Here is a 13,845-nt window from a genome sequence, read left to right as displayed (position 1 = left end):
GCCCCTTAAGCTTGCCAAGATATTCCATTTAGATACTCGTGAGCTAAGCCTAATCCAATTAAACACCGCAACTTCTAATAAAGTGTTCCAGTTAGACACTTTCAGTTAAAAATTTGGAAAAAAAAATTGTTTGTGTTTTCGTTCGTCTATTAGGCAGTTAAGTTAACAACATAAAATATGTCATCTCCTTTAATTATATGTATTCACCTCAATAAGTTGTAAAACCTGGAACATTTTCTACTTGAGGTTGATGCGTATAATTAAAGGAGATGACATATGTTATGTAGTTAACTTAACTGACTAATAGATGAATGAAAACACACGTTAACAAATTTCCAAAATTTGAATCAAAAGTGCCTAATTGAAAAACTTTACTAGGAGTTGAGGTGTTCAATTGGAACAGGGCTAAGTTTGAGTATCTAAAAATATTCTGGCAAGTTAAAGGGGCTGGCTACACTACAATGTGAAATGCGCACACATGGTACTTTTTTAAAGGTTCGAGCATACATCTTATGCGTTACTACTCAAAGTATTCCAGTACAGTTACATGTTTAGTTAGCATAGTATTCTAAAATCTCGTCTAAATCATTGTGTGTATGGATCGGAGCGGATGATATTTATCGAGTACGAAGTGAATGTACTGAGTCTTATTGGGGAATACTGTTATTTTCTCTATGCAGGTACAGGTGCAATAACAAACACAGTTAACTATTATACCAGTTGGTGCCTTTAATTATGTAATCAAATGATAACTAGATCATAACATGCAATGAAGAAGGAGAAGATCAAGAAGATAAATCTTTAAAGGAGAAGAAGAAGATGAATATCGAGAAAGAAGACGAAAAAGAAAAGAAGAAGGAGGAGGAGGAGGAGGAGGAGGAGGAGAAGGTTTATTCATTGAACTCAAAACCTTGAATGAGAAAGCGTACATAATACAGGTTATATTGGAATAGCCTATTGACAAGATTAGTCCTAACTACGAAACTTAGGGACTAATAACTAACCTAACTAACTCGTAATTACAGTTAAGTACAAGACTGAAATGCCCTTTTACATGAATTAATTATATTATTAGCAGTATTAGCACTTTATATCCCGCTTAGTTTTATGCATTAATGTCTGGTTGTATTCCGTAAACATTTACACCTTATGTCATTAGAAGTTTCCATGTAAATTGTAGGTGATGTAAAAAAGTCCAAGGTAGTGCTCACTACATTTCATGTATTATGTTTATTAGGGTCTTTATCTTGAGGCTAATGAGCCAACTGTTTATGACTTTAAAGTTATGAGATTTCAGTCATCATGATACATATTACTTTATTATATATATTTATTTAACTATCTAATAAGCATGAGTCCCTTGGACGACCAAGGGTAATTCAGTAAATGTGGCTTTGGTCCTCAAGGGTATTTTCGATATTCTATAACACACTCCAACAGTCTGGAACAATCCATATTTAAAAAAAAAAAAAAAAATTGTAAACCCATCTGCGTCTATTATATTTTACACTTCTTCTGGACTGTTCTTTTCCGAAAAAGTGCTCCTTCTCTGAGACAAGAAAAAGGTGACCTTCTTCTTTCATACATAATCTTTTGTTCCTTTTGTTTGCTTAGATTCTTATTCTTCTTTCTTCGTTTATCTCTCCTGTGTTTTATTTCTTTTTCCTCTTTCCTTTTTGCTACGTTTTTGGTGGTTTTCACAGCTGATTTTGGGTGTCCTAGCTGCAAAAAGGGAGGGAGAATGGATATTTCTTTGCGTCTTTTTCATTTTTTTTAATCATATATGTGTTTCAGAGCAAAACTTACGGGCTTAATCTACTTTGATTTTCATTAAGTTGTTCTTTCTGCTGCATGTGTTCGCTATGGCTTGAGATAAACAGTGGGACTTAATTTGCAGCATTTGGAACTTGCTAATTTAGTTTTTATTCTCCTGTTTGCTAATTTAATTTTTTTTTGGAATTTTGTTAGAAAAAAAAAGGTTACAGTAGGAAAACCAACTTCTACCCAAAAGGGTAGAAACAGGCCTAAATATATATATGGTTAACGATTATACCGAGGATTGATGGTTTCGCTGCTTTTAAGAGTGTTCTGTGGATAGTTTTGTTTTGTTGATGAAACCATAAATAGGAAGTTACTTTCAGGACCAAAATTCAACACAAGGTATAGAGAAAATCTTAACTTTGCTGAGAGGTCGGTCTATTTGTTCTTTCATTTTTTTCTTTTTTGTTTTTGCTGTTTTGGGGTGTCATTTTGTTTATTTCTGTATGATTTCTTTGGTTTTTATTTTATTCTTGCTGCTCTGTTTGGTTGTGGATTTTAAGCATTTGACGTTGTTTTCCTTTTATTGCACTTCTATTTTCCGGTGGTACTGACAATTATCGGAGTTTCTAATGGTTTGGTTTCAGTAGAATGTTTGTTCTAGAAAACTCATTATCTACCACTTTGGCTTTCTCTTAGACTGTTTGATTGACTATATATGTAATAACAACTTAAGAATCTGTAAGTTATCAGTCTGATTTTATGTTTTCTATTTAGTATTCCTGCATTTGTCCTGCTAACTTACTGAAACACTGTTCCTTCATTATTTTTCAGCTTCAGCAAAAAATGGCACAAAAACTGGGTATACATGTAATAACTCCAGACACAGCTGACTGGACTTGTAAGATACAAGTTGTAGATATATGTGGACCAGGTGAAAGTAATGTAAAAAAGATAAAATATCTGAACATGATTGTTCAAGATGAGCAGGTACATCTTTACTTTTCCAAATGATTTACATTTTCTTACTGTACCAACTAATGAATATATTCTATCTTACATCTTTCAACTATATACTTACACTTTGAACACATATGTCTTGCATAAATTTTTACAGGAAGATCAAATAAAAGCAATTGTTTATGGAGATGACATCCCCATTTATCAGAGTATGATGAAACTTTATCATACCTACTGGATAACGGGTGCACGCATACAACTACCAAATCTGAAATATGAAAGTCCATTGCATGCATTTGAATGGGTTCTCGATAAAAAGACCATCATTGATCCAATTAAAAAGAATGCTGAAGATGCGTTACCACCTCCTACAAAGCTTAATGTTACCTCCTTCTTAGATATTAAGGATCAGGCCTTCCAAGATATCAATAATACTCTGACTAAAAAAGAATTCAGTACGACTATTTTATTCTATTACTCACTGAATTTTACTCTAATATAAACTACCAATTTATCACTTCAAATCTTCATTTACTGACTTTAAAACCTCTTGTCAACAGACATACTAGCAATTGTTGTCAACTGTTCCCCACCAAGATATGTTGCGAGTGTCGAGAAAAGATTGCAAGAGCTCATTGTTATTGATACCCTGTAAGTGTTTTCATCTAACTTTAGGCTTTTTCATAGTTTCTTTTATTCTTACTATTTTACACTACAAAAGAGACACTACAAATACTGCCCATTTTGCCATGAGCAGTAACCAAAGTTTCAAGTTCACAATATGGGAAGAACCACTTATAGAAAATGAAGGTAGCAAACTCCTGAGGCAATTCCAAGAATATCCTATAATTCTTGCAAGACGTATTGGGGCATCCAAATTTGAAGGTGAGCTATAATAAACAACATTCCCTATACTTTTTAATATTTCAACTGCCAATAGTTGATTCTTGATTTAATATGAATTTTTAGCAATTATTTTTCCTCACTTTTTAAAATTTTCCATATCTATTCATTACATATAACCTTCAACTTTTGGTTAATCGAATGTATCTCTCTCATTCATCTTCCCTCAAGTTTATTGGAGTATGCATAGGTGGTCATTTTGTGAGTTACTGCAATTTCTATTTAGCTACATAGATTTGGTGATTTTATATAGAATAGCATTTATATTTAAACTTCTGAATTTAAGCACTTCTTAAAATTATATTATGCTTAGCTATTTAGTCTTTTTTCTGATTTACAACGCAATAACTCTATAACACACTATGCTATATACGATGAGGTATTTTCTCTTTTGTGAGTTTATCCACTAAGATTAGGACAAACAAAACAAGGATGATTTAGCATCATTCCTGGGGAGTGTGTATGGTACCTATGACATGTTATAATTTTGTTCTTTTCTTTGTTTATAACTCACTGCAAATTAGTGATAATGGTAGATGACATTTGTCTAGAAAATTGCTCTTTGGACATAACAAAGAAAGCAATTCATAACATATTTGAATTCCACAACCTCAAAACTATATTTTTCATATTCCAGTTATTTTATTTTGTCTCAGTTGTTTCTCGGGAGTTAAATTAGCATATTCTCTCGCTATCACGTGAAGAGTACTTGGTAAAAGCATAGCCAATTCATATGTTGCTCTTAAGTTAATCCTTTGGTGAAAGAGAACTCTTTAGAGGGAGAAGAAGACAAAGAGAGGTAGCATCTGGAACTAAAAGGAAGAAGTAAAAACTACTAATGTAGATAGCTATTTTATAGTGTATAATTTGTTTCCAATTATATCTGCCTAAGGGGTTATTTTTATCAAATTATTGGTTTTGTCGGGGTGCCTCTTAAATTTATTTGCTTAACAGGAAAAAAAAAAGAGAAGTTAATTGTTTGACACGCTGAAGTTTGAGTAGTATGTGCAACTTTTTATGTGTAATTTTATAATGAGTGTGTAACAGGTTTCTATGATAAAATGGAGCTTTGACAGTGGAAGCGCCAGCAGATTCCCTGCCTTTGACGGAGATTACTGTATGCATACGAGGTAATACTGTTCTTCAGCTGTGTACATTGAGAATATGAGGGTCTGTTTGTGTTTTGCCTAAGTAAGTCTAATTTACATATACACAGAATGTGTTTGATTTATTTCGATATGTTGTTTGAAGTTTATTGTGGTGGTAATAGTGATTTTTGAGATGGAATGTTATTTTTCTGCTCATGTTTCACAGTGAAGAGGGTCACAAGTGGTGTCATATTAATTCTGGAAAAGATAAAAGAATGGTAACGAGACCGATCAAATTGTATGGTGGTCAATTTAAGTGTAAAAAAATTAGCTTTGCAACTTGCAAAGTTTTGAGAAAATAACAGGTGAAATGTTTGAACCAAAATTTTATGTGCATATAAAATTATTAGAGAAACAATAAGTTATAATGGCATCCATTTCTTACAATAGAATGAGATTAAAGAGGAATACAACAACTCAATACAGAGGGTCTGTGGCACTGACCAAATGGCATGGCTGAAGAAGCTACAAGGAACGAACCAATGCTGTTGGTTTTCACTCACAAAGTGTCTCAAGTAAGACTGAAGTATGGCATTTACCCGGTCGGGTGGAAAGTCGTGGAGAAGTGCAACTCCTAACCCAAGAGTGGAAAGAGCTCCGTCCAAAACTGACCCACGAAGCGCACAAATCAGCTCATTTGTCAGTTTTCTTCTTACTTCGTTGCTTGTACATGTTTTCTCGATATGCCTCTATTTTTTCTTTTGGCTCTTTGATTATGATTATAGCCTTCTTTTATGAAGTTAAAATCTTGCAAAATAAGTAACTTCTAGCTTCATTATCAACCCTTTTTATGTTGTCCTCTTACAGTCAGTAGATCCACAAGTGAAACTGTAAATAACAAGATAATAAGAATTGAGAGGGATTAATTTGTCACACTTTTTGTTGGTTTTATCCAGTTTTGATTTCATTTTGTTCTTTGCTTGTGTGACTGACTTGTGAGGCTAAGGAGCAAAAAGGGTCTCCAAAGGTTCAAACTCGACATAGGCTGCGCTCAAAAAAGGTAATCCCCTTTCCTTTAGTGAATTTTTATTTATTCTGTGCCTTAGATTGTTTTGTGTGATTCATTTTCTGTTTTGTGTAATCTTTTAGGCTTAGTTAACCTTAGCTTAGAGTTTGCTTTGGTATAATTCAGTGGTTGTCCAGTGTTATATTCCAGGAATTTGATAGTTTGGCTCTGCATATCCTTTGTCCAATTTTTATTCATATCATTTTGGTACTTCCTCCGTCCCGATTTATGTGATGATATTTGACTGGCCACAAAGTTTAAGAATGAAAGGAAGACTTTCGAAATTTGTGGTCTAAAACAAGCCATAGATATTTGTGTTAGTTTTTAGCTAAAATTGTCCCTTTTTGTGGAAGTAGATCTATTTTGGTCCTTCAAATAGAACCGTCAACATCTTTAGTCCCTTAAGTTTTGCTAGAGTGGAAACGAGATTATACTGTTACGCTTAGATTTTTTATTGGTTAGATTGAAGTGTTTGATACAACTTATTTAGGTTTTATAATATATTTTTTTGTTTAGACAATATAAAATATGCTAATCTCTTTTAATTGGTAGTATAAAGTATTGAAACTTTAGTAGTAGTAATATGTATTCCAAAGATATCAATTGAATCAAAGAGCCTTCAAATATTGTCAAATTTTTTGTAACTAAATCATTCCCTTTATGGACTAATCCTCTTCAATATTTCTTTTCAGGTCATGAAAGAGTTTCATCCGGCAACAACTTACTTTTGTTATCAACCACAGCTGCTAAATTTGTTATCAATTACAACTACCAAAATTGAAATTTCATGCCACTGTAACATATCTCATACATATGTTGGTTCACCTATAATTCACTATTTCTGTCTTTTTAGTTTAATCATGTTTTCTTTATTTTCATCTCATTAGTGTAACGCAAAATGCCCGTGCCTTGCACGGGCACGGGCTATCTAGTATTTATAGAAATGGGAGTTGGGTGGACGAAGGGGTACTATGGAGGTTTACACATTTATTTAAGGATAAATTGATAATTTTATATTGCTCCTCAAACCTTTTCATGGACGCGTGCACTTTATGCTAGCAAACACGTGTACTTGGTTAGACCCACAGATTCATGGGCCTTTTAATTATAGGTGACAAATGGGTTTTAAAATTGAGTTGGGATAACTCTAGTTTTTTTAATTGAGTAAAAATGATAAACTTTGGATTAGTGATTAGAGAGTTTTGACTCACCCCAAAGTTATATTTTTAACACTTTGACCCCAAGCTTTATTTTTTACACTTTGCCCTCAAGTTTTATTTTTAACACTTTGACCCAACCCATATAAACCCTACAGAGCCAAAAAAAAATGCGCTAAATTTTCTGTTTGTCTGCGCCGTTTTCACCATTTTTGGCTCTTCTTTTTTGCTTCGTTTCTTCTTCTTCTTGCTGCTTCTTCTTCTTATTCTGCTGCTCGTTTCTTCTTCTTGATTGGATTTTGCTCAAGAAAGAAAAAAACAAGACCACCTGATTTTGCAATTTTTTGATTGGATTTCATTCGTGTAGCACTGGGAATTACTTCATAACGCATTCCATTGTTCTGCTTTCTTCTTCTTCTTCTTCTTCTTCTTCTTCTTCTTCTTCGTCCGCCATTGTTGCTCAAGAAAGAAAAAACTGTGACCACTCGATTTTGTAATTTTTTGACTGGATTTTGTTGGTGTAGCACTGGCAATTACTTCATAAGTGTTTTCCGCTCATTTGGTAAGTACAACAATGTTGTTTTATTTCAATTTTTCACCTGGGTATAAATCTACTGATTTTCCAACAACTTACAGTAGCTGGTGTAGTTGTTGCAACATATAATGTGGTTGTTGCAACTTCTACAACAGATTATGAAGTTGTTGTAATTGTTAAATAAATAACCTGCAACAACTGAGTGAGTTGTTGCAATAGGTATTCCACTTGTTGCAACAACTCAACGATCTATTGGAGTCAGCTTCAGTTTTTGTTTGAAATAGAACCCAAAAAACTGAAGCCGCTTCCAACAGAATTTTGACTTGCTGCAACAAGTTGTATAGTTGTTGCAACAGGTGTTCCACTTGTTGCAACAACTCAACTATCTGTTGGAGTCAGCTTCAATTTTGTCTGAAACGTAACCTAAAAAACTGAAGCTACTTCCAACAGATTATTGACTTGCTGCAACAAGTTGTATAGTTGTTGCAACATGTGTTCCACTTGTTGCAACAACTCAACTATCTGTTGGAGTCAGCTTCAGTTTTTGTCTGAAATAGAACCCAAAAAACTGAAGCTGCTTCCAACAGATTATTGACTTGCTGCAACAAGTTGTATAGTTGTTGCAACAGGTGTTCCACTTGTTGCAACAACACAACTATCTGTTTGAGTCAGCTTTAGTTTTTGTCTGAAACAGAACCCAAAAAACTGAAGCTGCTTCCAACAGATTATTGACTTGCTGCAACAAGTTGTATAGTTGTTGCAACAGGTGTTCCACTTGTTGCAACAACTCAACTATCTGTTGGAGTCAGCTTCCGTTTTTGTCTGAAACAGAACCCAAAAAACTAAAGCTGACTCCGACAGATTAGTGACTTGTTGCAACAATTTTATTACTTGTTGCAACAAGTAGTCCACTTGTTCCAACAAGTCAATAATCTGTTGGAACAACTGCTGCAGCCTTTTCATTTTGTTATAGATTTGTATGTACTCTCATGACCAATTTTTTGTTAAACAAAATATCTTCAGGTACCTCGAACACCACTAATGGGGGACTCAATAACAATAGAGGTTGATTGCCATGGTGAATGGATCGAGAAGAACAGTCGATATATTTGGCGATGAAAGGGTAGTGACACATTAGAGACGATAGCGATGATTGTCCAAAGAGATGTTATGTTCGATGATTTTGTGAACCTAATCATCACCTACTGCGAATTAACTTGTGAACCAAAAGATCTTGCCATCACTTATATGCACAGCTTTTTTGAAAATCAGAGGGTCTTTCCATTTAAGATAAATGATCAGGTTCGTTTGTGTGCTTATTTGAATGATGTAGCTAGGCCCATTTTAAGGATATACGTTGTTAGAAGCCCGGTAGAGAACCACAATTTATCTCAAGACCAACAAGATGTGTTAAATGATGAATTAGATGGGGTGGATGTGGATATCCCAGATAATGGAAATGGGGCTGACCCGATTCCTATACCCGAAGTTGCGAGCAATACATTGGGCACTACACAATCAATACAATCTAGCCATGTTCAAGATGATGAAACAGGTTTTTATAAATGAATGTCATTCAAGAACAAGGAAGAACTAGTCACTTGGTTGAAACTTGCTTGCTTGAAGAAAGATTTTAGAATCAAGAAGGTGATTAATTCGCGTACTGTGTATTGCTTCAGATGTGTACATCCGGAGTGCAAGTGGTGGCTTAGGGTTGTGAAGCTTTTAAGTTCTGACAGATTTTGTATCAGAACTTACATAAAGCATCACACATGTGGTTCTGAGTACATTACGAGCCATAATCCACACGCTACTGCGAAAGTCATTGGTGAATACTTCAAAGATAAGTTTCCTTACGGTAAAGGCCCATCTACAAAAGATATGAGTCAATCAATCCGTACAGATTTGGGTTGTAAGGTAAGTTATTGGAAGGTCTGGAAGGGCATGGAGATTGCAAAGGCTTTGACAAGGGGGACACATGAGCACGGGTATGCGGTGCTTGATACGTACCGTTATATGCTTCGTTCTGCAAATCCAGGAAGTAAGACAGCATTGAAGGTTGATGAAAATGGGAAGTTCAAGTACTTTTTTGTAGCCTATAAGGCTTGGATGCTTGGTTTTGCGCAAATGAAAAAAGTCAGAGCTGTCGATGGGACATTCTTGAGGAGCAAGTATGAAGGAGTGTTGTTGTCAGCAGTTGCACAAGATGCGGAGAGTCATATTTTTCCAGTGGCATTTTGTGTAGTGGACAAGGAGTGTGATGCTTCGTACAAATATTTTTTTGAACAAATGAGAAGCTATATAGAGGATACCCCTAAGTTGTGCATAATTTCTGATAGACATCCAAGTATCAAAAAGACGGTTTCAATTGTCTTCCCTATATGTCATTATGGTTTTTGCATGAGGCACCTAGGGGAAAATCTGAGAACCACCTTTCACAATGGGGCGGTCGTATCTCAATTTTATAAAGCAGCAAAAGCGTACAATATTGATGTCTTCAATGACCATTTCAATCAAATTAGAGATTTGGTTCCTGGGGCCGCCGAACATCTTAAACGTGCTGGATTCCACAGATGGAGCAGGGCATTCTACCCCGGAAATAGGTATTTTCACATTTCTGTTTCCAACAAGTAACGTATCTGCTGCAACTAATAGGTAACTTGTTGCGGCAGATATTGTACTTGTTGTGATTTTTGACACAGTTGAGCCTCAGCCACATGTTCCAACACTAATATGTTTGTTTTGTCAGGTATGATTTTATGACGACAAACGCTGCTGAGTCGGTGAACTCAATGTTCAATGTTGAAAGAAAATTTCCCATTACTGCTCTATTTGATTCCATAAACAGGAGGTTTACTGAAAAATTTCATGAGAGGCGTATGGAGTTCATCGACTCACCAACCATCTTTGTTCCCTTAATGGAAAAAAAAAATCAAAATTTGTCAACTTGGGTAATAAGTTATTGGCCCATCAAATTGCCAACTACAAGTTCAGCGTCATCGGTCACGGTTCAGTTGCAACAGTCGATCTGCAAAGAAGATCTTGTACTTGTAGAGTTTTTGACCTGGACAAAATACCTTGCTCACATGCTATGGCAGCGCTTCGAGTCCAATACGGTGAAGACTTTGGAAGACAGATTTATGACTACTCATCTCCATATTACAGGGTGGAGAATTACATAATTGCATACTGTGAGGAAATGAATCCTGAATCTTGGGAAGTTCCTATGGAGATTTTAGAGAGAGAAATACCTCCTCCACATGTTGATCTGAGCAAACTGGGAAGAAGACAAACAAAGAGGAGGCGTGGAATCGGGGAATCACTTGCAACGAGGAAAAACAAATGCTCCATATGCAAAACAGCTGGCCATAAAAAAACTACATGCCCAAACCGAATTGTTCCCTAGTTGTTAAATTTGCAATGTCTTGTAATAATAATTACTATTGTTTGTGTTTGTGAAATTGGACTTTATGACATTTTTATGTTGTTTCTGTTAGTAAAATTGGTTTAAATGATATGTTGATCTTGCTCAAATCACCAATGTATGTTCTGTGGTTTTGTAATTTCTGAATTGTTTTCACCAAGTAAAAATTCTGTTGCAACAACTGTGTAACTTGTTGGGATTTTGCCAACCAGATTATGCTCTTGTTGCAGCAACTAACTTAACTTGGTTTTCCAACAAGTGACATGACTTGTTACAGTAAGTTCCTATAGTGTTTTGAGTTTTTTAAACAAATGGAATGAGTTGTTGCAGAAAGTCCTTAACTTGTTTCATCCAACAAATGGAATGAGTTGTTTCATCTAACAAGTGATATGACTTGTTCAACAGCTATGTTACCTGCTGCAACAGATTATGTACTTGTTGCAGCAGGTTAAACAACTGCTGCAACAGATTATGTACTTGTTGCAACAGGTTAAACAAATGCTGCAACAGATTATGTACTTGTTGCAACAGGTTATGCAACTGTTACAGCAGATTATGTAATTGCTGCAACAGATTATGCAATTGCTGCAGCAGATTATGTAATTGCTGCAACAGATCATGAAATTGCTGCAGCAGATTATGTAATTGCTGCAACAGATCATGAAATTGCTGCAACATCTAGGATATAAGTCACATATGTTTAGTTATTAACAGAGGGAACCGATGATATTTAGTGTTAAACAAAGGGATTCAATGATATTTAGTGATCAATATATTTATCTACCAACATCCTTAATGGATTAGACGGTAATTTCATTGATTTGATGGGAAATTCTAAGCGTATACTTCCCAAAATCGAGCGATCGTTGGTGTAATTTGATGAGAACTACTTGATTCACCCATATTTAGGTGTAAACAACGAAAACCAATGATATTTATTGTTTACTAAATGTTCCTAACCAATTTGATGGTATTCTGAGTCAGGACATATGATCAACTAAGCGTATACTTCCCAAATCGAGCGATCGTTGGTGTAATTTGATGAGAACTACTTGATTCACCCATATTTAGGTGTAAACAACGAAAACCAATGATATTTATTGTTTACTAAATGTTCCTAACCAATTTGATGGTATTCTGAGTCAGGACATATGATCAACTAAGCGTATACTTCCCAAATCGAGCGATCGTTGGTGTAATTTGATGAGAACTACTTGATTCACCCATATTTAGGTGTAAACAACGAAAACCAATGATATTTATTGTTTACTAAATGTTCCTAACCAATTTGATGGTATTCTGAGTCAGGACATATGATCAACTAAGCGTATACTTCCCAAATCGAGCGATCGTTGGTGTAATTTGATGAGAACTACTTGATTCACCCATATTTAGGTGTAAACAACGAAAACTAATGATATTTATTGTTTACTAAATGTTCCTAACTAATTTGATGGTATTCTGAGTCAGGACATATGATCAACTAAGCGTATACTTCCCAAATCGAGCGATCGTTGGTGTAATTTGATGAGAACTACTTGATTCACCCATATTTAGGTGTAAACAACGAAAATCCAATGATATTTATTGTTTATTAAATGTTCCTAACCAATTTGATGGTATTCTGAGTCAAGACATATGATCAACTAAGCGTATACTTCTCAAATTGAGCGATCGTTGGTGTAATTTGATGAGAACTACTTGATTCACTCATATTTAGGTGTAAACAACGAAAACGAATGATACTTATTGTTTACTAAATGTGAAGCTTTTAAACAGGTTACTCATCCGTTACAACAGATAATGCACTTGTTACAACATATTGGTAACTTGTTGCAACAACTAACCCATCTGTTGCAACAGATTACAAACTTGTTGCAACAGATGGGTTAGTTGTTGCAATTTCTTCAACAATTGAAAGATTTGTTGCAACAACTGACTCATCTGTTGCAACAGATCACAAACTTGTTGCAACAGATTATCAACTTGTTGCAACTTCTAAAACAGCAATTACATTTATCGCAACAACTAACCCATATGTTGCAACAACTGAATCATCTGTTGCAACAAATTTACATCTTGTTGCAACAACTGACGCATCTGTTGCAACAGATCACAAACTTGTTGCAACAGATTATCAACTTGTTGCAACTTCTTCAACATCAGTTAGATTTGTTGCAACAACTGACTCATATGTTGCAACAACTGAACCATCTGTTGCAACAAATTTACATCTTGTTGCAACAATTGACGCATTTGTTGCAACAGATCACAAACTTGTTGCAACAGATTATCAACTTGTTGCAACTTCTTCAACATCAGTTAGATTTGTCGCAATAACTGACCCATATGTTGCAACAACTGAACCATCTGTTGCAACAAATTACAAACTTATTGCAACAACTTACTCATCCGTTGCAACAGATTACAAACTTGTTGCAACAGATGGGTTAGTCGTTGCAACTTCTTCAACATCAGTTAGATTTGTCGCAACAACTGACCCATATGTTGCAACAACTGAACCATCAGTTGCAACAAATTTCAAACTTGTTGCAACAACTTACTCATCTGTTGCAACATATTAAAAACTTGTTGCAACAGATGGGTCAGTTATTGCAACTTCTTCAACAGCTGTTAGATTTTGTGACTTGTTTAAAACTACTGAAACCACTGAACATATTGTATTGAACACAACTTAAATAATGAACACCTAATATATACTTAACAAAATGTCTTAGAAAGGTACTGAACACCTAATATATACTTAAATTACATAATGTCATAAAAAACTCCTAATATATACTTAAATTGTTCAACAGGCCACATTTTGGCTCCAACAAATGCAAAATCAATGAACTGTTTATCAACCCATCTTAGGGCTCCAACACCTTTTCAATGACACCTAATGCCCATCTCCATTGCATCCTCCCTACAGAGTTGTCGCTGATTAGACT

General features: G+C 35.0%; 1 protein-coding gene across 8 annotated transcripts; it reads left to right on the top strand.

The window, feature by feature from the left end:
- Positions 1–1,410: 1,410 nt before the first annotated feature.
- Positions 1,411–10,989, top strand: LOC132638813 (uncharacterized). Of its 8 annotated transcripts, none has more exons than XM_060355588.1 (7): positions 1,411–1,565; positions 2,593–2,748; positions 2,876–3,173; positions 3,279–3,369; positions 3,476–3,603; positions 4,669–5,769; positions 6,468–6,633. In XM_060355588.1, exons 2-6 carry the CDS (start codon positions 2,605–2,607, stop codon positions 4,692–4,694), a joined length of 687 nt encoding a protein of 228 aa, XP_060211571.1. In that variant the 5' UTR covers positions 1,411–1,565; positions 2,593–2,604; the 3' UTR covers positions 4,695–5,769; positions 6,468–6,633. The 8 variants fall into 8 exon arrangements, with proteins under 8 accessions (XP_060211571.1, XP_060211583.1, XP_060211580.1 ...); XM_060355597.1 differs by lacking the exon at positions 1,411–1,565 and adding an exon at positions 1,599–2,499; XM_060355599.1 differs by lacking the exon at positions 1,411–1,565 and having other exon boundaries at positions 1,599–2,748; positions 4,669–4,751; positions 5,160–5,769.
- The last annotated feature ends 2,856 nt before the right edge of the window (positions 10,990–13,845 follow it).

Source organism: Lycium barbarum, chromosome 1 (genome assembly GCF_019175385.1).
Source record: "Lycium barbarum isolate Lr01 chromosome 1, ASM1917538v2, whole genome shotgun sequence".
NCBI lineage: Eukaryota > Viridiplantae > Streptophyta > Magnoliopsida > Solanales > Solanaceae > Lycium > Lycium barbarum.
Note: the sequence above shows the minus strand (reverse complement) of the source record. Positions and strands in the feature narration are given on the sequence as shown.

Coding starts and splice junctions, on each gene's coding strand:
- LOC132638813 (XM_060355582.1), top strand. CDS start 9,037: ATGTCATTCAAGAACAAGGAAGAACTAGTCACTTGGTTGAAACTTGCT. Junction 10,071..10,216: donor GCATTCTACCCCGGAAATAG/GTATTTTCACAT, acceptor TTGTTTTGTCAG/GTATGATTTTATGACGACAA.